General features: G+C 43.5%; 5 protein-coding genes across 6 annotated transcripts; 2 read left to right on the plus strand and 3 right to left on the minus strand.

Moving 5' to 3' along the window:
- Positions 1–229: 229 nt before the first annotated feature.
- On the minus strand, positions 230–1,835 carry tmem17 (transmembrane protein 17). Its single transcript, XM_080505317.1, has 5 exons — positions 1,713–1,835; positions 1,435–1,538; positions 651–764; positions 430–573; positions 230–339 (listed from the first exon to the last, which is right to left on the minus strand). Exons 1-5 carry the CDS (start codon positions 1,828–1,830, stop codon positions 268–270), a joined length of 552 nt encoding a protein of 183 aa, XP_080361443.1. The 5' UTR covers positions 1,831–1,835; the 3' UTR covers positions 230–267.
- Positions 1,836–3,654: 1,819 nt separating this feature from the next.
- On the minus strand, positions 3,655–8,891 carry slc15a5 (solute carrier family 15 member 5; the record flags this gene model as incomplete). Its single annotated transcript, XM_080504785.1, has 9 exons — positions 8,636–8,891; positions 8,290–8,512; positions 7,238–7,407; positions 6,929–7,149; positions 5,909–6,095; positions 5,560–5,748; positions 4,359–4,490; positions 4,168–4,276; positions 3,655–3,784 (listed from the first exon to the last, which is right to left on the minus strand). The coding sequence occupies exons 2-9, from the start codon at positions 8,502–8,504 to the stop codon at positions 3,655–3,657; spliced, it is 1,353 nt and encodes a 450-aa protein (XP_080360911.1). The 5' UTR covers positions 8,505–8,512; positions 8,636–8,891.
- Positions 8,892–10,175: 1,284 nt separating this feature from the next.
- ccdc34 (coiled-coil domain containing 34) lies at positions 10,176–15,384 on the plus strand. The gene is made up of 7 exons (XM_080505312.1): positions 10,176–10,255; positions 10,802–11,063; positions 11,165–11,306; positions 13,379–13,495; positions 13,775–13,933; positions 14,047–14,176; positions 14,290–15,384. The coding sequence occupies exons 2-7, from the start codon at positions 10,807–10,809 to the stop codon at positions 14,475–14,477; spliced, it is 993 nt and encodes a 330-aa protein (XP_080361438.1). The 5' UTR covers positions 10,176–10,255; positions 10,802–10,806; the 3' UTR covers positions 14,478–15,384.
- Positions 14,356–20,456, plus strand: rab19 (RAB19, member RAS oncogene family). 2 transcript variants are annotated; one of them, XM_080505315.1, is made up of 5 exons: positions 14,356–14,473; positions 16,899–17,021; positions 17,658–17,846; positions 18,195–18,378; positions 19,473–20,456. In XM_080505315.1, the coding sequence occupies exons 2-5, from the start codon at positions 16,971–16,973 to the stop codon at positions 19,745–19,747; spliced, it is 699 nt and encodes a 232-aa protein (XP_080361441.1). In that variant the 5' UTR covers positions 14,356–14,473; positions 16,899–16,970; the 3' UTR covers positions 19,748–20,456. The 2 variants fall into 2 exon arrangements, with proteins under 2 accessions (XP_080361441.1, XP_080361440.1); XM_080505314.1 differs by lacking the exon at positions 14,356–14,473 and adding an exon at positions 15,026–15,119.
- hdhd5 (haloacid dehalogenase like hydrolase domain containing 5) lies at positions 19,990–25,344 on the minus strand. Its single transcript, XM_080505311.1, has 8 exons — positions 25,105–25,344; positions 24,199–24,402; positions 23,993–24,105; positions 23,155–23,248; positions 23,042–23,075; positions 22,743–22,917; positions 22,052–22,240; positions 19,990–21,139 (listed from the first exon to the last, which is right to left on the minus strand). The coding sequence occupies exons 1-8, from the start codon at positions 25,207–25,209 to the stop codon at positions 20,827–20,829; spliced, it is 1,227 nt and encodes a 408-aa protein (XP_080361437.1). The 5' UTR covers positions 25,210–25,344; the 3' UTR covers positions 19,990–20,826.
- Between the last annotated feature and the right edge of the window lie 654 nt (positions 25,345–25,998).

A 25,998-nucleotide genomic window follows, 5' to 3' on the forward strand; every position in this document is an offset into this window, starting at 1 on the left:
TAATTAAATGAATTAGTTGTCTCTTTTAGTTCTTCAAGCAGTTTGTACATTGGCCTCAAAAGAAATAAATACACAGAAAGTATGCCATGCATGTGTTGTTTACTGTAAAACTGTAACAAAACAATACAAACTGGCAGTGATTAAAATAGAAAAATACATATATTAAATACATTTCTGTTCATTAACGGCATCGGTAAAAGGCACAAACACATGGAGGAGAAGTCTCAGTGACAGGATTTCGACAGGGGACAATAAAAGCTTCACTTTTCACTCAAACTTTTGGAAACCAACTTCTCTGTGCCGGACGATGTCCCGGAGCGCAGCGAAGCCGTAGAAGACCTGCGTCGACAAGGAGTGAGAAGTACAACCTCATAAATACAGAAACGAGTTACTCGTACAAACTAGTATCTGGGACGAAAGTCGTCATACCTGTGTGAGTATGAATATAGTGAGGATTATGTGGACACTCCTCTCCAGAGGCAGGATGAGAATGGCTTCGTTAAAGAGTTGAAAGAGGATAAGGGGAAACTGCAGCAGGATGGTCAGCAGCCAAAACCCAGCCAACTCTGGGAGCTTCCATAAACACAAACATTATATAATATTAACTTAAACGTGACAGTAACCGTATGACGGTCTGAAAGATGTGGTACCTTTTCTTGTAGATTCCCAGTGTAACCGAGATAAAGTCTGATGGCCTCGATCAGAGTCATCAGACAAAGGATGGTCACGAGGATGAACTTGTAGTGGTTTCCCAAAGCAGGATACTGGCAGAAATTAAACACACACAAAAAATACTGCTGAAATAAAGTTGTTTTCATGATAAAATATCCCAATACTTGTTTTCTCATGTAATATTTTTCAAAAACGTCGATTCGCATGCGTCACGTGACATATTTAAGCGAAAACTGATTCTTCTATCAGCATTTGCCTATTTTGGGGCTCACAGTGGATCGAGATTGCAATGTTTGACATGTGCTGAATTTATCCTCCACTACATCAAATTCTCCCACAGTGAAAGGGCGGACTGCAGTCACACAGTGAAATATGTTCACATGGGTTCATATTTAGAATCTTTGATGTGGTGCTGAATCAAGAGATTTATTGAACTTATTCGTATTCTAATAACAAAGAAAGGTGTTTTACACAAACATTTTCAAAAGTTAATTGCAGAGACAGTTATTTACCTTTAAAGTAAAAAAAAACAACAAAACAAAAAAAAACAGCCCTTGAAGTACAAAGATCATGTCGCTTTGGTACTTTATTCAAATGAGTTTGACACCTTCACTCAAATATATTCATGCTTGATCATTTCAATGCAGTATTTTGTATTTGCTGGCGAGATAAGACTCTTCCTCTTTTTACATTTGCCGTATTTATTGCTGGTTTTGAGGAAACAGGTGTGTTATTCTCCTCCACTTTCCCTCATCGTCTCACCTTGAGGTGCAGCGCTGCAATTTCACTGATCCACCAGCAGGGGAAGAACCACATGTTAAAGTACAGCGACATCTGGAGCGGCAGGTTGGACAAAAGCCGTTTGTCTGAAAATACAGAGAGAGAGATAGAGACAGACAGACAGCACAAAATCAGGCGGGACAAACAAGACAAATACAGCTGCACACGCCGGGAAGGTTCAGCTGAAGCAGGCGACCTGTAAACACTGGAGCCGAGCCGCTGCGGCGATGCTAACATCTGCTAACGGACCAAGGGCTCACCGTATGGGGAGAAAACTGCGTCCTTGTCGCTCGAAGAAGCTCCTGTCCGAGTCTGAGCGAACAAAACACTCCGTAAAAACTCTTCTGAACGCCGCGTGAGTGTCGGCGGCAGGTCCATCCCGTCAAAAGGCCCCCCAAAACGAAAGTAAACAAGAGCAGAAACACCAAGTGGGAAGAGGCTGAACGCCAGCTCGTTTCTATGGAAACTGGGGAAATCTCGCGAGAGTTGTGTTTTCAACGAGACCCTCTGTTGTTTTTTTATTGAACAAAATTAGAATCTATCATCTATCTATCTATCTATCTATCTATCTATCTATCAATCTATCCATCCATCCATCTATCTATCTATCTATCTATCTATCTATCTATCTATCTATCTATCTATCTATCTATCTATCTCTTTCAGAACGATAAAGAAGGAAGAATAAAAAAAATACCTCCCAGATTTCGTAGAAAAAAGGCTTTGGTTTCTCTATTAACGTCAAAGTCCTGTATTATTGTGGAAGAACAGCGTGAAAATTTGTTTTTGCTTTTATATACCTTAACCATTTTTGTGTGTATATTTACTTCCGATAAATATAATTGTGTTAATGGCCAAATCGTGAATGATTTTCTTTTAACATTGCCAAAATAAAATATATTGATTCATCTTTTAACGTCAGATTGGCAAAACATTTACAAGATCATTAATTGACAGTCAAATATGGACGCTCAGTTACTTCACTGTCTGTCACAGGAAGGACAACTGCTGTGATAAAAATTAAATCTATATTTAAAAAAATTCAGCAGAAAGATTTATATTTTCAATTCAATTCAACTGTATTTGTATAGCAACGCAATATTTTCTAGGTGCTTTTAACAGAGCGAATCAAATCAAAAATCAAATATATGTGTATCACCAATTGTTTAAAAATGGACTTCCTTTGCTTTTGGAGGTCACAAGAAAAAAAATCTCGTTCTATTTGATTAGTCTGTATTGCAGACTGCAGTATTTGACCTCTTTTTGTGATCGTTCTTCTCTAACATTTTGACACAGCAATTTATCGAGTGGCCGATTTCCTGTGGCCTGATCCGTCAGATTAGGAGTACATCTTGATTACTATGGCGTTTTCACGGTGCTTCTAAATCTTACACGGCAACATTGTCGGATGAAATTCAGAATATTTTTCCTCAGCCTGCAGGTTTTCAGTTGATTTAGCAGCAACATCTACGTCAATACAGATAAGCTGTTTTCGCTTCAGACCAACACAGATGACCTCAATATGTAAAAATGGATATGTTTGTAAAAAAATAGCAACAAAAAATTGTGTTTTATTTCACTTTAAAACAAGTGCAATGACTCATGTATAATTTATTATATGTTATTATACATAATTTCTTCCATTACAATCAGACTTTTGTACAAGATTGGTGTCAAGATGACTATTATAATCAAACGATTTTACTTATACAACATAAATTAGTGCTTGAGCTGACACAGGCCGCTTTGTATAATCTTTTACACTCTTCAATTCACACAGGATGAACTAAATCCGCAGTATTTACACATACACGGGAGAAAAGGGTATTTCTTTTTCAATGAAAAATAAAGTAAACTCATTTATTTTAATGATATGGGGACTTTTCAGTGATACAAGATATTTACACATATTTACAGAGATATTTATACAAGTCTCATGTCTATAATCTGTGGACCCTTTGATGAACTAAAGTAAATCTTGTTTTCATCCTCAGTGTTGGAACATGTCATTCAGTATTATGTTGCTTATTCTGTTATGACTGTTAAAAAAAACCAAAAAATAAACCAAGCGAGTGATAAAATATCATAAATTCCACATATATTTTCCACACGTTCTCATGATTTCTTAGTTCACGGAGTGTGTGGCATTTTCCACGGCAGCGCCGGCGCCGCCGAGAAAGGAAGAGCTTTGAATCCAAGCCGCTACGGAACAGAGTCAACGGAGGTGTGATCCACGGTGTCGTAGAAGCGCAGAGTGGCTTTGTAGTGCAGCAGCTTCTCAGTCAGAGGGCTGACGGCCTGGGCTCGCCCCTGCACGCTCAGGTCAATGTACCTGGACAGCAGAAAGGATCAAATGTAGTGGTGTGAAGCATTAACGGCTTTAGTAATGCACAGATATAGACATGTGTCTCCATTATAGTTAATTTTAAGCTAATTTCAAGAATTTGACAAGTTATTCTGATCATAATATGAACTAGCCGACTGTATTTATGAGTTCCTGCTACCTTTGAAGATTTAAAAAGTGTCAAAAAATATGAACGGAGGCATGATATTTTTGAGATTACAGCTCTTTTATATAAAATTTCAAGTTCAGCATTGTTTTGGAAAATGATAGTTCATTCAATACGAACTTATTAATGTCGTAGTAAGCCTTTGCTGCACCAAAGCAGAGGCAGAGACTTTGAGTTGTGGTTTTTGTAAGACATACTGCCATACCTATAGGACACGCTCCAAAACGCCAGAGTGTTTATGGCCATCAGTGTGGCCAAGAAGAAGAAGAACCTCTCCAGGTTCCCATCATGCAGCGTGTTCGGATAGAAGTTTCCTGTAACGCACAGTCACACCGTGGGTGACAGGGTGAGAGGGTGAGTTACACAGTCAGTGTGACCTTTATTTATTTATTTTACCTCCAGAGCTGAAGTACACCAGCTGGATAATGAAGGCCCCTAAAAAGCAGCCCCCTCCATAGGACAGAGTGAGGAAGTGCAGCGAGATCCCTCTGATGTGGTTGGGGGTCAGCTGGAAAGGGATGAGGCAACCTGGCAGAGAGGAGGGACACAGTAAACTTGTTTTATAGATATGTATAATAAATATATATGCATGTTGTATTGCAGTCAAAATGCCATGCACACAGTCCAAGATTGTCTCTCTCGCTTTAAAAAAAGAAAAAAGAAAAATTAGCTATCGTACAGGCACATCTACAAAATTTGGAATAAAACGGAAAACATTTTCCATAAAGTTTATTAAATGAATAAAAATAGCATTATAGATTTATTGTGCATAATGACAAGAAAAACAAGTATTTGTGTTTTATTCTTTACAAGTTCGTCTTATAATAAATACAGCATTTGAAAGAATCAGAGGAATTTAATCTTTTCAACAAGTAATAAATGATTGAAGCTTTTTTAGTTTATATGTTCCCAGTGGAGACTAAACAACAGGAATATTCAAAGATATTCTAACATTTCTGTACTTCAAACGTCAGCAAATTGAAGTTTTTACATCAAAATTTCAAAGCGAACGTCAGAACTTTTCACTCTTTATATCATCAAAGCCGGTTTGTTTCTTGAGAATTGAGTACAATACGATGAATTATAAGTCGCTCTCTGATAACATCCGGGTACAACAATCTGTTGAATTAAGGCTGCAGTCTATTAGTTTTTATCTGTGAATCTTTTTTTTTTTTTTTTTAAGGCAGTGCAGATAAACAATACCAAACAGTAAACAATTCCAAAGATGTGTGAAAATGAACAATACATTCTATATACAAAAGCAATACAAACAAGTGCTACCTCAAATACTATTTACATAACGTGTGTGTGCGTGCTTGTATATGAACTACTAAGTGTGACTTGGTTCTGTTTATGGAGGAAACAGAGGAGAAAGGAAATAGTTTGTATAGTAACATAGAAAGGGGCAAAAGAAAAAAAAAGAAAAGTGAAATTATCCATTTTGTAGACATTGGTTTGTTTGGAGTTTGTTTTGGAATTGCGGAGGTTCTATTGTCATAAATTCAGGGAGTGTCGACTGAAGATTCCGTAATAATACAGTCAGACAGCAGGGGGTCTATTTTTGACCTGACGCAGGTTTGCCGGTTCTCCTACTCACACGCGGGGCTGACGAGCGCCTCGGCCAGGCCGAGCAGGACGTACTGCGGCGCCAGCTGGAAACACGGCATGGACGACACCTGCAGGACCTTGCCCGACAGCGTCTGCTCCACCAGGGGGAACGTTTTCCTCTGCAGCTCCGACAAACCTGCCACCAGGACGGAGAGAGTGGCACACACATGGCCCAGAGCTGGAAGGGGAGGACGGGACAGGGTGGGGTGGTGAGAGAGGGCGCTGTGATTGCAGGAGGAGGAGGGTGGGGTGGGGGTGGTGAGAGAGACATAGGGATATTTAGGTGAATTAATGAAACTGACGTGTGGACTATGTGGGCATTCGTTAAGAGCACTCACTGATGAGCTTCACGGGAGCCAGGGGAGTTTTTCCCATGGAGAGGCAGCAGGTGGTGACGCACTCGATCAGTGGAGCCAGGAGCAGGAGAGGCAGGATGCTGATCACGTTCATGGCGCCGATGGGCAGCAGGAGGCTGCTCAGGTGGAGGTTGGAGTTCATCGTCTGTATGTAGTAGCCCGAGGGAATCTGTGAGCAAAAAGTATTCATAGACTCTTTTCTCTTGTACTTCCTCCCTCCTATAACTGGCCACTATCTCTCTGACCAGTGGCACCGAACTGTGAAGGAATATAGAAGTTAAACATTTGTTTTCTGTGAGACAACTGAACATATTGTATTCAGTGATCTTTCTACACGGCTGGGATTTCTCCCACTGCTAAGTTGGGAAAAAAACACAGCTATAAATTCACGTTCAAGGACTGTCCTGGTTGGTTGGCGACGTCTCCTCAGCACTCCACTTGGCACAGTTCATGGTCAAAGGTAAGATAAGAGGTCAGAGGTCACTTTTGTCTCACAGAACGTCAAGCTCTGAGAAGAACCAGTTTGAAGCAGTTTTGGAGACAAAGGAATAGCAACTTCACCATAGTGACGCATACATCTCGAGGAACTGACCAATGTGAGGTTGAGGTGGTGTATGCAAAGGTATAAATATGAACCACGCGTTGCAGTTGGGCCCTTCTTCATTGTAAACCTGGCCTGTATGCTTGGGTCTGCAAGGAAGAACGGTCCGAGCTCGTATTATGCAATCTCTGATATATGGAATTATGTAATCTGATATGCATTTTTGTAATCTCTTATTTTGTGTGATTATTAAATTCACTACTGGAAGAAATTAACTCTGTTTCTGCCTCTCCCGGATCAAACGAACACGCAGGAATTCAGGGGAACACGGGTACGAATCCCAACAACTGACAACCTTCAACTAGACCTGTAGACTCGGTCGTTTCCGTTCGTCTTTTTCGTACGAGAAACTTACTCTAACACAACGCTTTTCCTCCGTGTTTCCCCCCCCGGTGACCTGCCTGAGTGACGCAGGCTCTGTAGAGCAGCTGGAGTCCGTACAGAGGGAAGAGCTTGGCCAAGACCTTGACGTTCTCCACGTGGGTCTCGCTGTACCGGCCGCCGTTGTTCTCCTTCGCCCGGTCCAGCCACGACGCCACGTCCCCGCTCAGGTGGCGATAGTAGAGGCAGCACATCTTGAGCGAGTTCAAGAAGACTCCCAGCGTGGTCAGCAGGGACCCCCCTGTGGCGAACGGTCGCGCGGATCAGAATCAGCGCGGCGATCGTAATCAAGACGATTTTTACGCTTCTTTTATTTCCGTGCGGTTTACCTCTCTTGGGTTTGTAGGTGAGTTTACTGCGCATCATGTGTATGGCGATGAGAGCCAGCAGCACGGAGGTGAAGGGGATGAGGAAGCCCAGGTTCTGGGCGACAGACTGCTGGATGAAAGCAATACCCAGAAACACGATGGTGGAGTTCAGGTTCACCAACCAGTAAAACCTACAAAAAAAAAATTTAACAAATGAGTCAGTTATAGTAAAAAAAAAAAAAAAACGACAAATGTGTTTTTGTTTTATTTTTAACATGTTTTCATCAGAGCATGACAAGGAGGAAATCTTTCACATCTGAGTGGTGAAAATACTTTGAAATACTTTGAGTGCCTTCAAACTCAAGACTTCCAGGAAGCTAAATATGATGTCAGTCCTCTTAATGATCGTTATTCATCCACACCAGGGATCGTCACATTTCTTTGAAACCAAGAGCTACTACGAGTGTAAATGAATGGAATCTTGTCTCAAACCTCAAAATACTGATTCATCGCGGTAGGAAACGGATGTATTTAAACACAAAACATTATTCACTTCGGCTTGCCTCAATCTATTCCAGCATTTGAAAATCAGTGAACACATCACTGATTATATCTTTCAGCGTGGATTTGAATGAATAAGCATTTTGTTTCATTTTTAGTTTTTTTTTTTAATCTAGACCATCACAAGGCTGCCTATGTTCCCACAGGCACCCCTGATCTATACAGCAAATTATACTTCTTAATGATGCACATTAGAAAAGGGGTAGAAAAATTTGTCTGTGACAAGTCATGTGAAAAAACAAATTAATCTCAAGAAACATATTAAATGGAAAGGTTGTCATAAGTTCATTACTAATGAACCTCTGACAAACCAGCTTCATTGAAAAAAGATTTTAAAAAAAGACATAATTAGAGTGAACTATGGCCAATTCACGACACACCGTCCGCTAATTTGTCATCTAATGTGTTAATTTCTGGTGAAAAAACCCAAAATAACTTTCTGATCTGAAGTGAAATTCCGAAATCAACGTCAGTGGCCGGTTTTGCAGATTTGCGCGACTGCGTCCACCCACCAGTTGAAGAAGGCGAGGAGCTGGTGCTGGTCGTGACCCTGCAGGCTGTAGGCCGCCATGGGACAGAGGATGGCCCGGATGCCACCGATGCCCAGCGCCGCCGCCAGGAGGCCAGTGTAGAACAAGATCTGCTGCTGCCGGGGCTCCAGCTGGTGGCTCATGTGGTGAGTGTCGATGTAGAAATCCTCGAAGGGAAACGCCACCACGGGCAGCATGGCGGTGCCTGTGGTGGACGGACACACACACGTGTGTGTGTGGAGGAGGGGAAACTCGTAGCGGACGTGCAAAATGAACAGAACCTGGATTAATGAATTCTCCCGAGGGATAGAGCGACGCTGCGTCTTACCAAAGAAGTGAAGGAAAGCACAGAAGTAGAGCACTTTGGCCCGACCCAAGCAGGTTTCCGCAAACCACCCGACCAGGACGGGGGTCAAGGTGCTGGCGCCGATGAAGCACAGGTTGACGGTGGCGGCCAGGTAGTTGCCGTAGCCCAGCTTCAGGGTGCAGAAGAGGATGGTGTTGCACACGATCCCGAAGAACGTGAACCTCTCACACAGCTCCACAAGCAGGACGCAGATGATGACCTGGAGCTTCTTGCGAGACTTTCTCAGCGGCGTCTGGTCCGAGAGGGTGTGTGAGGCTCGCCGCGGGAGCCTCCGGGAGCCTTCGGCCACCATTTCCTCCAGCGCCCGTGTGAAGCCGGCTTGCTCGATGCGTCCAGTAACGAAGCACGTCGAGGGCCCTGAATGAGAAGTGCCGCCCCTGTGGGGAAGTGTTATGAGTGGGCATTGCCTGGCATCTGGCACCCCGGTGTAATACTGGAGCTGGACAACAGACATGCATTCTGCACGTGCATGAGGTGCCTGATTATCTTGCGTCATTTTCTTACCAAGAACTGCGGATGTCTCATGCAAAGTCGGAGTGGTGGGTCGGGGCAGTTTGGAGAGAGAGCGTTCTTGAACTAGTGCTCAATAAAACCGGTTTAAATGTCACGGTTCTCTGCAGAGGCACTGAACAATAGGAAACAGTCTCCCATGCGCCCTCGTATCATTGGTTCTCTCTTTTGGTGAAAATTAAAACATCACAATGACCTTTTAGTTCATTAAAAAACAACATATGGTTGTTTTGTGGCGACTTACTCTTCTATTGATGAACAATGCAATTTCAGAATTAAAAAAGTAAAACGTAAACATCAGTTTACAGCAGTTGGTAGAGTTGGCAATTCTGAAATCAGAATGTTACAGGTTGGGTTCTCCATCTCCCCCTGTCCACATGTTAAAGTGCCCTTGAGCAAAGCACTAAAAACTATTTAGCTCCTAATGGATGGATGGAGCACGATAAACCTACTGTGTAGGTCGATTATAGTCACAATAAACTAAATTAATGGCACTCGACGTTGATATTCAGTAAAATAAACATTTAAAAGTTCAAATATTAAAATGTTGATTGTGTAAAGCACAATAAACTATACCTGATTGCTGCAGTTTGCTGCGGGCACACAAAATACCACATGTCTTTGAGAAAGCAGCGATCCACAGAACTCTGCACTGTTGCTAATTAGACTGATGGTGTGAAGAGGCAGCAGCCAGGTAAACTTCAACTAGGTCACAGCTGGGAGTTAGACAACTGTACGTCTTCTCAAAAGCAAATTTATTCATGTTGCACAAGTTTACAAGTTGACCAAACAGCCATGCCCTTCCTTTCATTTTGTAAAAAAAAAAACCCAAAAAAAACATACGTTTATATTAAAATATGTTCTCAAATGCAAATATATCTTTTGATAATGTAATTTTAATGTTTCAAGATCAATCCATCAAGACGTCGTCGTGCGTCTCCATGGTGACAGCGTCCTCGCTGGCGTGGGGGCGTGGTGTATTATGGGAAAAAAAAAAAGTTGTGTGTAAATCAGTTGTTGGTTTGATTTGACCTGCATGAAGGAGACTTTTAAAACCCCAACTCAGAGGAGGTATGCAAACATCCACGACTCACTTCGAACCGCGTAGCCACCACTCACTTTTCAGGATTCAGCTGTTTGTAGTATGACGGGGAAATAAATGTTATCGTAAAGTTCGCCCGCTCGCCGTTGTGGTCCGATGTTTTGAATCCAGTGGCTTCCCTGTTAACTGGTGACCGGCTTCCGGAGTTACTGCTCGTAAAGCCAGACGCAAAGAAAGGTGCGACACTTTAAAATCTTATTGCAAATTCGCTCATAATAGCGTTCGCCAGAACAGCTTTGGATTTCGGTCGGGGTTTCTTAGCGTCTGCTTTTACTGGCAGCAACAAGGGTACGCTGAAAGACGTCGGTCACCAGTTAACAGGGAAACCAATTGATCCGAAACACCGATGCTAACGTTAGCACAGCATGGCTCCCTGAGCGACAGCTCCGTAACGTACACCTTGTTATCAACTTCGCTCTGCTATTCTCGAGGCTTGTTCGCAAGAACAAACTGGGAAAAAAAAGTCTCACATGTGGGGGTAACAGTTAGAGTGAGCGGTTTCTATGTGATTTTAGTGGTCATGTCCGGAGCGAGGATGCCCACCCGCCCCGCGTCCGCGTCCGAGGGCTTCAGCTCGACCCCGGTCAAGCCCGACCCGGGGACACGTTCCTCCGCACGCAAGGACTTTAAAGACGACCTCATAGTGTCCGACGACGACGACGACACGTTTTCCCTGCTCTCCCCCATCTACCACGACAGCTTCGACACGGAGGAGGAGGAGGAGGAGCAGGGGTCGCTGTCATTTCGGAGGACTTCACCCCGCATGTCACCAGTGAGGTGCTGCAGAAACCCCCCTCACAGCCGCACCTCCCTACCCCCCCTCTCCGGGCCCCTTTGCAACATGCTGCGGTATTAATATCTAATGTTGGTTTTTGCAGATGTGAGCTACCGAAGACGCCCTCGGAGCAGGTGGGTGCAGCCCTGCAGCCCCCAGCTTCACCCACCCTTGGTGCCTGGGAGGTGTGGCTGGTGAACAAAGCCAAAGAGGACAGGGTCAAGCTGGAAGTCAAGGCAGAGGAGGCAAGATAAACTGTGCAATCTAAAACTAAACACACTTGTCTCTGTAATTGGACTTCTTCTGAATTTTTATTATTAATTGTGCCTGCCTCTGTAAGAGGCGTCGCACAATTATTACAATCCTGGGAAAGCGCCGTTTTTTTTTATTATTATTATTTTTATTTTTCTTCCTCTGCCACACAAAGTTTGCAAGCCTACTAGTCCCACACCGTTTGGAGTACGTAGACAAAACGCATATCGCTAATTAGGGAATTATCGGGAATCCTGTGCATCCATTTGGATTGTGGATATCGCAAACGGCTTCCGAACAACACGTAAAAAACGGCGATGATTTTTACATCCGCTTAACATGGGAGCCAAGAAAAAACAGAAAAAAACATCACACTTTTTCCACGCCACATCACGTCGCCAAATATTCAGCTACAGACTCAAACTTACTCTTAAAACGTTGCCGCACTTGTTCTGTATTCAGATATGTCCTCAGATTTTTCAAAAGTTTCACCAATTTTCAACTGTCAGCCTTTGAATGTCATCAAGTTTTCCCTCCTTTTTCCAGTTTTGTATGGGTGTGTATGTGAAAAGTTAGAGTGGGAAGATTTCGGTCAGAGTGAGAGAAACTGCCGTTTTACAAACAAAAAAAAGTTTTTATCTCGTCACCACAGACACATTTCTTCGTCTTTCTCAACATATTATACATCAAATTGTAGCCACAGGCCTTGTGCTTCTCACGAGGGGACACTTTTGTCTCAGAGAGACACGGTTCTCCCTCCAGGGGACTTAATTGATAGGGAGCGCAGGATTCTGTCTCATCCGCGCCAATACATTTTGACGAGTCATTTTCTCCCCAAATCCCCAAAGTTCAGCCATTTGTTTCAAGTCCTCACGGGGAGACGGAACCTCGTGACGACACGAAAACCACACCGCACGTCCTTCAACTTCTCCCGACGCCCACGGTGAAGGAATTTTTCACCCAAGTGTCACGGTTCTCCAACTATAAGCAGTTGTTCGGGACCTGCGTTTGTGCTTAAACCCCTTCTTCCCTCAGATAACGTCTCATAGTCTCTGCACCTGCAGCAGCTTGTCAATCAGGAGCCGGCTCCATGACATCACACAAGCTGCTCCAAATCTGCCTGGCAACACACACGGCTCCTCTGATTGACTGGACCAGTAACATGATGGCTGACCACACAGTGCTCACACACACACAGTAGCTTAGGCACCATAGTTTTCAATGCATTTTAATGCTGATGGCAATGACTCAGCATCAACACTTGTTAGCATGCCAATTAGCATGCTACAAAGTTTGTTCAATTGAGCTGAAATTTGGACGGTGGCCTCATGGGGGTACTGCGATCACGGCGCACTAGCTAGTTAGCCGCCGCGCTAAGCTAATTGGCCTACCATCTCAGAATGTCATAAAACTCCAGATTCCAGGTCAGCCACACCTGGGAGGTAACTTCTGCGCTTTTCAGGCAAATCGCAGGTGTTAGCATCTCATGCTAACGAGTTTGTTCATATGAGCTCAAATTTGGAGGGTGGACTCGTGCTGGCGCTGCGATCGAGAATCACTAGCTAATGACATGGTTTCCACGTACTTAAATCGCTGGTGTTAGCATCGCATGCTAACAAGTTTGTTTAAATGAGCTGAAATTTGGAGGGTGGCCTCGTGGTGGTGCTGCGATCGAGAATTACTAGCTGACCACATGGTTTCCACGCACTTAAATCGCTGTTTGCTGTTAGCATCGCATGGTAATAAGTTTGTTCAAATGAGCTGAAATTTGGAGGGTGGCCTCGTGGTGTCGCTGCGATCGAGAATCACTAGCTAATGACATGGTTTCCACGTACTTATATCGCAAGTGTTAGCATCGCATGCTAACAAGTTTGTTCAAATGAGCTGAAATTTGGAGGGTGGCCTCGTGGTGGCGCTGCGATCGAGAATCACTAGCTAATGACATGATTTCCACGTATTTTTCACACTACCTCGCTCGGCAGCAGGGGGCGGCAGGTGGCAGGCACAATAAAATTTCCGCGGGAATTTTCTAGTTTTTTTTTTTGTTGTTCATCCCACAACTTAGGAGCGTCTCCTCAAAGAAAAGGAAGAAATGCAAGAAAGGGAGCGGAAAGAGAAAAGCGTTTTCACGGAGGAGAGGATTCACGGATGGCTGAAAATGAAAAGGGAAAAGGTGCCACTTGTAAATATTGCACTTCCGCACACTAATGTCACCATCTGCACCATTCATCTTCATATTCCACTTAATATCCAGTGCTTGGAGCCAAACACAGCAACTGACACACACTCGCATTCACGCCTCGGAGCAATTTTAAGATTGTGTATATTGATGTTGTTACTGATATTCAGCGTTATTGTTCTGACGCATGTTTGTGGATATAAAATGCTTCCAAATGTCTTGAAGCTGCATCGCCTTGTCTCTGATTCTACCATTTTTTTTTCCTCTCAATCTTTTTGTTAGGAGAGGAATGAGCAACTTCAAAAAAAGAATAAAGAGCTGGAGGACATACAGAGGCGGCAGGAGAAGCAGAGGGAGGTCCAACAAAAGGCCGAGCAGAAGTATCAGGACTGGCTGCAGAAAAAGAAGCAGGAGGAGAAAGAAAAAGAAAAGAAAGAAAAAGTAATGTGGTTCTTTCACACAGGCGTTTCTTTCTTTTCTTTCTTTCTTTTTCCAAAGAACACTTGGATGTTGGTTAAACGAGCAGGTTTTGAAGGATCTTCTGTGTCTGGCAGGAGGAAGCGGCCCTCAAGGAGGAGCAGGAGAAGGAGCGTCGCAGGAAAGCGGAGGAGAAGTTTAAAGAATGGCTGGCAAAGGCCGACGAAAAAGGCAAAGCGTGTCCCCGGTCGCCCGGCCAACTACGAAGTAAAGGCATTTAAGTCATTTTCGGGAATTATTAACCTCGCAGCAGCACCGTTGAGACCCGTATTGTCCAAGATGTCATTTTAGATATTTAATCGGGAGTCGTTCTCTTCCAGGCCCCTACGACAAATCCGACCCGACCCCGGGTTTCTACAATCCCATTCCCTGGAAGCCGATTCACGTCCCGCCGCCGGAGCCGTGCGTCGTCAAGACGCCCGGACAGAAACCCCCGAAGCAGAGGGGGACCCAGCGGGGCTCCGGCGGAGCCGTGAGAGCGAGAAACAGCGCGAGGACACGACGGTGACGGCCCCATATGATTTCACCGCCGCTCGTCGCCAACAGACCGAGGCTCTGCTGAGTCACCGAAAACATTCCTGTCTCCCGGCGTGGCCACAGTGATGAAAACACCCTCCCACAGCCTGTTGCATTTCACGATGTTTGAAATGCAGATTGTTTGTTCTGATGCTTCGTTCAGCTTCTTGCAATTACTCCTAAAATATGTCGACTCGGCATTTTTTACAATAGGAGTGTTTATTTTTTCATTTTAATGTCCTATCAATTTAATAAATTTTTATATAGAATGTATTTGGGGGGAAAAAAAACATAACTGTTTTTCATTCTGACCTTATTTACTGGACCATTGAGAAAGAAAGGAGAAAAAAAAAAAAAAACTACACCCGACAGCAAATAATGAATCAGACGCCAACCACGGCGCATGAAAAGAGCTGTGGCTTGGTGGTCACAGCCAAAGATAGGCCCGGCGCGGTCAAGTGCCCCCTCACACTCGCATATTGTTCCGTGTCCAGCTGTGCCTTGTTCTTCTGTGGGCTGAGATGACGACAGAAGCGAGTGAGGGGGTGGAGAGCGAGAGAAAGAGAGAGACTCAGAGCTGCGCACTCATTCTGTGTTTAGCGTCTCACTGTGATGACAATGTGTGAAGCCTGAGGTAAAATATATATTTTTTTATTTTATTTTTTTTACGTGAGAATGAGTGTTAATAACTGTGTGTGTGTGTGTGTTGCACTTCAGCTGGTCTATCAGTTGCTGACTGCTGTGGAATGTGTTGCTTGACAGCACCCACTGTGGGGGCTCGTAATGTAGGGCATTTTATGTGCTAATTTAAAATAAAAAAATCTAGTGTGTGTTTTAGTGAAGAGGTGCTGAAACAGATTTGAATGTGTTACGTCTACATTATAAATATTTACACGACAGTTGTGATTTAAGCTGTTTTCTTTAAGGCTGTTTGTGCAGTGACCCTTTCTCTAGATCTGCTTGAGTTTGTTTTCAACTAATTTCTGTCAACAACAAACAAAAAAAGTTAAGATTCATAATTTATAGGCGTTTGTTTAACTTTACCCAAAACAACAGAGTGTACTTAAAGGGCCTTTAATCACAATATGCAACAAGCATGTACCTTCGTTTTGTCCCTTGGTGGTTGCTGTTGTGTATAACTACACTGTTCAGATTCAATGAATTCCTCTTAACTTCTTCAAGCTTTTCCCTACAACATACTTTAAGGAAATAATATTTTCCTGGGCTTGTATTTTTTGCACCAGAAAGTTCCTTTAAAATTGGCTTCATGTTGGCAATTGTAGTCGTTTTGATTAGTAATTGTCTGGTTTTGTTTGACACCTCTGCTCCTCCTGGTTGGCGCTACGACTCACACACTCCTCACACACTCCTCACACACTCCTCACACCACTGAATGGAAATGAATCACCTCTGGTGGTTCACGTCAAGGATCTGAGAACCGCTTTGGTCGTTGGCCAACACATAATCAAATGTCAAACTGACTTCTTGTGCCGACCACAGGGAGTCCAGATGTTTAATGACTTCATTCATATACAGTACATCCTTCATTTGTGGCCACAATTTCTAACTTTTAACCCCAAATTCTTTGGATTATGAAGAATTTCCAAATGAAAGTAACAATGAGTCCATTTTCTGATCTGTAGATCTGTATTTTTGTCAGTAGAAGCTTTACTCTTTATTTGGAGGAAGTGTCTGTTCTGCATCTGCATTAGTTCATGAAGGAAAAATACCATCTTGTACAAAATACTTAGTGAAATATTATGGACTCAAAGAGTAGAGTTAGTGCCAATTCTGGAATGGAAGTGGAATAAAACTTCTCCACCTACCATTGATGACTGAATAGACATCAGATATTAAATGTTTTTTCTCTATTATTATTATTGTTATTATTATTATTATTATTATTATTATTATTATTATTATTATTATTATTTGCGCTGACAGCTAAATGTATCTATTAAATTTTTTTTATCAGATATTAAATGTTTTTTTCTCTATTATTATTATTATTATATTCACTGACAGCTAAATTAATCTATTTTTAAAATGTATTTATTCAAATTTATTTGATTTTAAAACATATATTTTTATTTAGGTTTTTTTTTTCCTAGTGTTTCCTTTGCACATAGGCCACATTAATGTTCCGGATTATAAACGGGGAAACAAAAATAAATGGAAGAATTAACTAAACACCAGACGAACAGCAAACCAGATCTTCCCAGATGCTTTTGCAATGTGTGGCTCAAATGAAATATTGTATTTTGAAAGTTCTTTTGCTAAATATACACTATCAAAAAAACAAACTTGGGAGTAGCTTTATTATAACAACAGTACGTTAAAGTCCTAGTTCTACATTTTTTCAGATCTGTGTCCGCCTCAAGTTACTGAGATTTCCTTTATCTGCCTCCTCCAGGTCCTGTTTTCCATTTCTCCGTCTGAGTAGGATAAATTAAAAAAAAAGAAAAAAAGAAATCCATATCCCAAGATGCAGTGGTGCAGGTGGGCCGGCAGCTGGAGGTCACACCTTCCAACACAGGTAAGAGGCGTGTCCGACGGCGGTGCAGGTGAGTGTGGTGGAGGTGTAGCAGGCAGGAGGAGGAGGTGTAGTAGGCAGGAGGAGGTGTAGCAGGCAAGGAGGAGGAGGGCAGGAGTCTAAAGGGCAGGAGGACACGCTGCCGCTCGTGTGTCTTCGCCTCCCAAGAATGTGTCTGTTGGCGTAACCCAGATATGTAAACCTCCTCAGGATGAACAAACAGACAACCTCCATGTTGTCACATGTGAACTTTGGGTTCTGTGTGTCACTGTCATGGGATTTATTTTGGGATTTTTGTCGAGTTCAGCCGAGGACAGGAAGGCGAGACACACGGAGAACATGAATATTATTTAATCGTAGTCTTACCGAATTAACGTTCCAATTTGAACGGATCCTCACGGGCCCGAATTTGCCGGATTTGCCGTCTCTATTTATTTATTTATTTTCCCCCCAAGAAAGATGTGGCTTGGGTTTCGGCAAACAGCCTCGCTTCTTATTGACACAACTCGGAAGGAACCAGTTCTGTTGCACCGAGGCGCGCAGGAGTTGGATTTAGTGTTTCCACCTCAGTGTTTGTGGTAAAAAAAAAAGACAAAGAAGACGTTTCTGCTTGCTCTTCCCTTGCCGTCGACCATGCAGTCCGCGACGCCGGAGCACGACGACTCCTTCGACTTCCTCTTCAAAATCATCCTGGTCGGCGACTCGGACGTCGGGAAGACCTGCGTGGTGCAGCGCTTCAAGTCCGGCATCTTCATCGAGAAGCAGCAGAACACCATCGGGGTGGACTTCACCGTCCGCACCATGGACATCGATGGGAAGAGGGTGAAGGTGAGTGTTTCTGACGCCACCCTTGTCCTTTCAGAGTGCTTTTTTCACACGCACCAGTTTTAAATGCATTAAACTGCAAAACCTGTCAGTGTGTGTGTGTGTGTGTGCTTTAAAGTCAATAACGTCACTGCTTATTACAGTTAATGAGTGAGCTCCTCTTCCAAGAAAGAGGTGTGGCTGACTCTCTCTCTCTCTCATTTGATATCATCAGTGTGTTGGCTTTCTGGGTGTGTTCGTCTGTTTACAACAGGGATGTTTGATCAGACTGAGACTCGCTCGCTGTTTTTAAAGCGCCCTCTGAGTGTGGAAAAACGGAAGCACTAAAAGTTTTTAAAACTGTCGTTGTAGATGCAGGTGTGGGACACCGCCGGCCAGGAGCGCTTCCGCACTATAACCCAGAGCTACTACCGCAGCGCCCACGGGGCCGTGGTGGCCTACGACATCACCCGACGCCCAACCTTCGAATCCGTCCCCCACTGGATCAGGGAGGTGGAGCAGTACGGGGCCGCCAGTGTGGTGCTTGTACTTATTGGTGTGTACGTTTTTCCTGGACTTCCTACATCTGCTGCACATGCTGACGGTCCATCACACACACACACACACACACTCACTCACACTCACAGCCTGCAATCAGTTCACCGGACAGGCCCGATCAGATAAGAGAGACGTCGGAGAAAAGAATCCACGTCCATGCACAGGAGGAATATAGAAACTTCCCCCCCCACGGGGCCGGATTTGAACCGGGGGACATTCACACTGTGATGTGAGAGGGCTTCACACTACCTCATCCGTCAACTTAAAACAAGTTCAGGTGGAGACGACACTATAAAGAGCAAAACCAAAGTTTTCCTCTTCAATACTTTTTTTTACTAAAATGACAATATGAATATTTTAACCAGTAATCAACTGTTTTTCTCACTTGGTGATGAATTTGATTCCCAGTTTATATATACACATATACATACATACATATATATGTGTGAGTATATATGTATATATATGAATATATGTGTATATATATATGAATATATATGTATTATATATATGTGTGTGTGTATATATATATATATATATATATATATATATATATATATATATATATATATATATATATTCTCTTTTGTTGATTGGAGGTCTCTGGCGCCGTTACAGGTGATGATTCCATAAAATATATGTACTTGCAAGCTGTTGATTCACGGTGTCTGCAAAATTTAGCATCAACTGAGAAAATGATGATATTGATGAAACAAAAAAACAAAAATTGCAATGCTAAATGTAAGATAAAAGTTTGAATGTATTCGTGGGCCACACAGTGGTGTGTAGCGGTGAGCTCAGTCTGGGCCCAGCTTGTGCGTTACCTTTTCGTTTTAGTGCCGTTTTCACCTGAAATTATTTCTGTGGCTGACTTTTGCATATCTGCCCTGGATTTTCTCCGGGATTCTTCCCAAAAATCACAAAATAAACATGCATTTTTAGGTGAATTAGTGACCTTAATGATACATTCATACTAAAGCAGATGATTTAGACTCGTAGTTATTCATATAGTATAACCCACTAATAGAGTTCTACACCCCTGCTCCATCTTAACGACCACGTGTTTTCCCGGGTTTTCTCCCTCGACGCCAGGCAACAAGTCCGACCTGCACGCCCAGAGGCAGGTGCTGTTCGAGGACGCCTGCACCCTGGCGGAGAACAACAGCGTGCTGGCGGCCCTGGAGACCTCCGCCAAGGAGGCCCAGAACGTGGAGGCCGCCTTCACGCTGATGGCCCGGGAGCTGCTGGCCCGGAACGGCATGACCATGACGGACGGGGAATCGCAAGAGTGGCCCCAGTTGATGCTGGGCAACAGCTCTCACCCCGTCCACGGCGCCGCGCCCACCGACGGGAAATGCGGCTGCTGAGCAGACCGACGCAGGGACGGACCGATTAACACTAAATATGTGTGGTTGAAGCCCCCTCCCCCCCCCCCCAACAGAGGGGAAAAGGTATTTAAAGAGAAAACAATCTGTCATGCAGTTTTTGTGCAGTAAGGTTTTGTATGCATTTGTATTATTTATACGTTTCGGTGATATCCGTGAAACAGCACCTGCCTATTAAATGTAGTTTATATTGTTCTGGAGATTAAAAAAAAAAAAAAAAAAGCTGCTGTGACGACAAACCACCGCTGGAGGAATCCGAACAACGGTAAACACAAACATTCCCATCGCACACACACGACTCTTCAGTGTCCTCACATCTTTTAATAGTCACACATTTATGGCTTTTACAGTATATAAACCGACAAACTATACACCAGTCACTCTTTCAGTCACAAGTCTGACAAGCCAGCATGTGTAGTTTTCACTTGTGCTACAAGTTGCATTATTATTCTCTTCAATTCAATCCCACTGGGAAAAAAAACAACCATTTGAACATGTGATTTGCTGTATTAAATTTAATCTCATGTGCATTATTCGTATAAACACTCTCTGAAACAACGCTAAAATACAAGAGCGAGACTAGCAAACACCCAGCAGTGGACGCGGGTTGTTTATTTTAGAAAGGCACTGTGACCCCGGTCACCCAGACTATTGTGCGAAGAATAAAATCCACCTTCCCCCTGGGACTGTACCTGGTGTGTGTTTTTTTTTTTTAATGCGAACGACACAAAGCCGCACTGTAGTGTCTGTGAACGCGACTCTCGATTCTCAACATCTGAACGTAGTGAAACGTGAGCAAACAACTCGGCTTGCGTTACTTAGTTACTCGTTATTTCGAAGGCAGGACGGATATTGCACCGGATGAATCCTCGACAGCATTTATGTGCAGACACAGTGATGATTTGTGAATTTTCTTTTTAAAAAAAGCTGCAACACTCCGGTGCAGAGACAGACTTAAAATTGCTTATTTTTTTGTGGTTTCTATGGCACTGGAACACGCTAACAGCTACTCAAAAACACTCACGAGTTAAGATTCTAAGAGTTGCGGAGAGTCCGGGCGGCTACTCCAGAGGCCAGCCTTCCTCCTGGAACACCAGCTCCACGGCCTCCTTCACGTCCTGCACCTCGAAGGACGGCTGCAGCAGGCTGGGGTCGAATCGGAAGTCCCTGTGGCCGTGGAAGATGCGCTGCTCCGTGACGGCGTCCGTCTGGTCGGCGGGCAGCTCCGGCCGCTGGTCCCGGCTGTACACGCCCGTGCACACCAGCATGGAGCTGCAGCGCTCGGGGAGGTCGCCCTGAGCGCCGCCTCGACGAGAGGCCTGGAGGTAGTGGTTGTACAGGTTGGCGCCGTAGATGTCAGCCATGGGGTTGTCGCTGTGGAGAAGAGACGATGCACTTCAATTTTGATTTAATACAACAGTTAATCCAAGGCACTTTTACAGGGGAAAAAAAAAAAAAAATCAGCAGAGGAGACGGTGGAAATGAAAAAAAAAAAAAAACTCCTTTTAACATGAAGAAACCTGCAGAACCAGGTTTCTATTAAATATCGCTCAATTAAATCTACATCTTAGGAAATGGTTTCAGGGAAATGTCTTTCAATGCGTTTAATCGACTAATATTAAAAATGGGTTTAACTCCATTCATCCCCTGGAACAAATAACTTCATTAAATGTATGATCAATTCATCACATTCAACTCGGTTATAGGAAAAACTAGTTAAATACTGATATGTGGTCTGGGAAGCATGCTGGTGTCGTGGTGAGAATACCTTTGTTGAATTTCACACTGCAGGGAAATGAAACCCTAATCTCTCTCTCTTTTTTTAAATTTTTTTTATTCACAAGCGACTCATATCCGACCCGTGTGAAATCTCCAATTCCAATTCTTTCACACCAGACCCAGGTCTCCTTTGTAAGTAGTACCAATTCATATATTTTTCTACATGCTCTCTTTTCCTCATTCTTCTTCTTCCCCTCGTCATTTTGTCTAGATTTTCTCAACTCTTTTTTTTAACAACCCCTTGAAAGTGGATGTACGCTTTGAACGGTGTTGCCAGATTTGGCGGGTATCCCCCGACTGGGGAGCCGAACTCTCTCACCTTTTAACTTCAGTTCCTGCATTCCCCCCCCCCCCGTTCTTTACCACGCATAATAGTTTTAGTGTTTCAACGCGATTCAAAAAAAAAAATCTGATTCCAGCAAAACATCAAAAATGAGCGTCAAGACCTGCAGTAGCCAAAGTTGCATAAAGTGGCTGTACAGAAAGAGGTTGGACAGAATTGCTCACCCTATAGCGTACAACCTCCTCACAGGCGTCGTCCAGCCGAGTCTCTCCGCCTGCTGCCTGATCAGCAGCTCGGCGTAGTTGTACGTCACCACGCTGGGTTTACCGATCAGAGCCTCGTACTTCAGCTCGTAGCCGGTCACCTTCTTGTACAGACTCTCCAGGCACACCAGGAACATGCCATGGCCAAACCTACAAAAAACAAGAACAACAAAACAATCAAAATTGAAGTCCCAACTGCTGTTGCATTAAAAAAACAAACAAAAGATATTACAGTTTAAAAGGTATAGAGATTTAAAAGTCTTACATTTCTATGAATCCAAGAACCAGAACATATCAATGAAACAATGCTCATATGATGAGACTTAAAACAAAACGAAAGTTTCCTTTTTTCAATTGTCTCACACCCATTACAAAACATTGATAGAATTCCACATTTGATTTATTTTCAGGATATTTTCAACTTTAAATCCATTGGTGATATAAATAGGATTTGCTAATGGTTAATGCACTTGTTAAGTTAATTAACATTAACCACATTAATTACTGTGTGAGAAAGTGTGAGATTTTAATGCTCGTGAAGTAAAAATGAGCTCAAAGCTTCACATTATTGACTCATCTGTGTACATTGTGGCACTTTGGATTACACAAAGATTATCCAGGCATAATTTCAGAGGGTCATGGGAACGTGGACCTTGGGTTCTTCGCCTCCGCCATCCACAGCAGGTCCATGTTACAGGCCAGGACTGGGATGTGAGGGTTTTGCGTGGAGTTCCAGGAGTTGTCGGGGTTTCCGCTGGTTAGCAGCACATCGACGATGAGCTGGAGGTTCGTCTCCCATCTGATCGGCTCCCCGAATAAGATAACAGCTGGAACACAACAGATGCACGATTTGATTTTTTTTTTTTTAACATGCATAGACATTGCAATAATTCCTATAAAGTACAAAAGTGGTAAATTGTCGGGAAATGTATTAATTGCGTGTCAACGTACCGTCTATTGGCCGTAAGCCTTTACTGGGAGGAATCTGGAAGACGATGCAAGCGAACATCAACATGCTTTAACTCCCCTCTAATCGAATGTCACTTTTATCTTGAAGTACTTACGCCATCTTTAGGCCTTCGGTCGTGGTCCACGACGTCCAGGACTGGGTACGCTTCCCTGAGCATGTCGATGGTCACAACATCCTCGAAACCCAGGCTGGAGTTAGTTTGGTGGGTTAAAGTCCAGATGTGGGTCAAAAGGCGCTCGTTTAACTGCAAGAACCTCACATTTTTCTGTCACAATGCGCAAGTGACTGTATTTCTTTAAAGACACGCGCTGCGCGAGGGTCCCCTGTATTTTTTGCACGAGATAGTATTATTGAAATTGGCTTTATGTTGAGATTGTAGTAATTATAGCATCTTTTTCCACTAGTGCCTACTCGACCCAGCCTCGGTCGCTTTCCATTACATATATAGTACGACCGCGACGTGGGCGGAGTCACTGGAGGTTTTCCCCGTTGTGTAATAAGTGATCACCCCCGATATGATGCAGCGCGAACATGCACTGGGTGGCTGCTCGAATAATTAATTAAATAGTATATATATTTCTATATATTTATTACTAATATTACAAAATGTTATGTTCGCGCCTCAGTGTCCGGTGTTTCAGTTTCACTGGTGCCCCTGTTAACTGGTGACTTCCGCCACAAGTCGTCAGCAGCAGCTGATGCTAAAACGACAAACAAACGATACGACGCCTTAAACTTGAATGGAAGTGCGGCTGGACGGCGTTCGCCAGGGCAGCTACGGATTTTGGTATGTGAAAAGGGAAAGACGGTCACCGGTGAACAGGGAAACCGGGTCAATCCGAAACACCGGTGGCGGAGAGCTCCCTGTACTCGTAGCGGGGGGGGGAGGAGGGGGGGGGGGGGGTCATCAGAAGTGGCAGAAACAAGGATACTTGTGAGCGACTTCTTCAATGGGACCCTGTCCAGACACCAGCACACGCATCTTGTGAAACTGGGTAAACATTCGCAACGGACTGTGGGACAGCATGACTTGCTCTGGAGACACCTGGGACGAAATGAGAGAGAGAGAGAGAGAAAATTGGGTGTCAAAGAAAGACGAAAGCAAAAGAAATGCAGATTGAGAGGACGTCCGCCATACCTCCACCTCCAGGAGACGTGACAGGTGCTCGGCCTTGGCCTGCCTCATGCAGTTCCCAGCGTTGGTGACGAACACCACGGGGACCCTGTAGTTCCCATGGCGGTCCACCAGGTTCTGGAAGCACTGCTTGGCCGCCGGGATCAGCGTTTTGCCTCGCACCAGCACGCCGTCGATGTCGAAGAGGAGCCCGAAGGAGCCGGGGCCCTAAAGGCAAGAGGGTCCCCAGGCGGTGGATTTTTTTTTGTGTGATGTGACAACACAGAGTTACCCATTAACTTGCATAGATACTACAGAGTGAACGCAGTTGAATCGAGACTTTGTTCGAGGCTAAAGCCAATATGAGGATGTGGGCGCAACACAGAGCTTTATTTAGTAATAACAGAACGGATGCTGCAATCAATTGCGACATCATTAACATGCCGCCATTGGTTTCTCAGTTAAGTGTGACTCAAATGCAAACATCAGTTGGTAAATCAAAACCTCTCATTCATGATTAAGGCTTAAAACCTCCTGATGGAGCTCTTAGTTATATGAACTCATTAACCCTATTCTTGCCACAACGTTCAGGATTTGATATAAACAATAACAGCTTCTGTGTTTTATGATATCCACACAATCCTGAGCTGCCAGAAAGAAGATAGATTGAACTTTATATCCTTCCAGGGGTTTGACCTTGCAATCACTGGCAGGATTTATTTGGCACACAGCCTGTACTGTCAAGAGCACGTGGTGTGACAGATGTATCCACATTCAACAATATCTTAGGGGGGAAAATGGATGGAAGCAGTCACTATAAAATGAAATTAGAATACAATTAGAACTCCTCTTTAGTCTGTATACATTTATCTCCAGCCAGTTTTTAACAACTAAAAAAAAATGTATTTGATCTCAAATGATCTCACTTACTTGACTGTAGTTTCTCGTGAAGCAGGACGAGCTGGTGACTTGTTTTGACGCTCCTGACTTCAAGAGCTGCCAGCCGCTTCTTCTTAAAGCTCCGACGCGTTGCATTTCTGCCGGCGACGTGCGCGTCAAAGCCCGCAGGGTGGAACGCAGAGACGGACGCGGACTCAACGGACCAGAGGGCTGCAACCGCAAACCATGAGGTTTCCAGCAGTGCCACTTTCAACCTGTGCTACCTCTGCATGCTGTCACCATTCAAGGCTGAAATTAAAAAAAGAAAAAAAAGGTTGAGCGCATGCGCTTGAACGTCTCGGCGAACATACTTCCTGGTCGTCGTGACGTCACGGCGAACAGGAAACGCACGGGTCTCGTTTCTGTAGAAACAAAAGTGATAGATTTTGAATTTACATTTTTTTTTTATTGAACAAAAGTGCAGAATATATACATAGAACAAGGCACTTCAATATCATATATAATCAACAATAAAAAAATAGTGAGGATACAATATCAAAGTCAAAACCACAAGTTCAATCTTTATACAGAAGAACAAAATAGACACACACACACACACACAAAAAGAAACAACACACAAAATAGGAAAAATATAAAATAAAATAAATAATACATAAATAGGGGCTTTTAAAGTGGAATAATCAACAGTAAATTAGAGTTTAACACATGTGTGTGTCTGTCGGAGGAGAGAGAACTGGCGACCCGGTTCTGTTTAATAATAAAGCGGCTTTGCAGACAAGAAAATAAGTTATTTTACTCATTTAGAACTAGTAATGCGTTAGATTACTCGTTACTGAAAAAAGTGGTCATATGAGAGTAATGTGTTACCATCGTCACTGTGGACAAGACATTAAGATAATGGACAAGTTCAACTTCTTTTTTTTT

The sequence above is a fragment of the Blennius ocellaris genome, assembly GCF_963422515.1.
Source record: "Blennius ocellaris genome assembly, chromosome: 11".
Lineage (NCBI taxonomy): Eukaryota > Metazoa > Chordata > Actinopteri > Blenniiformes > Blenniidae > Blennius > Blennius ocellaris.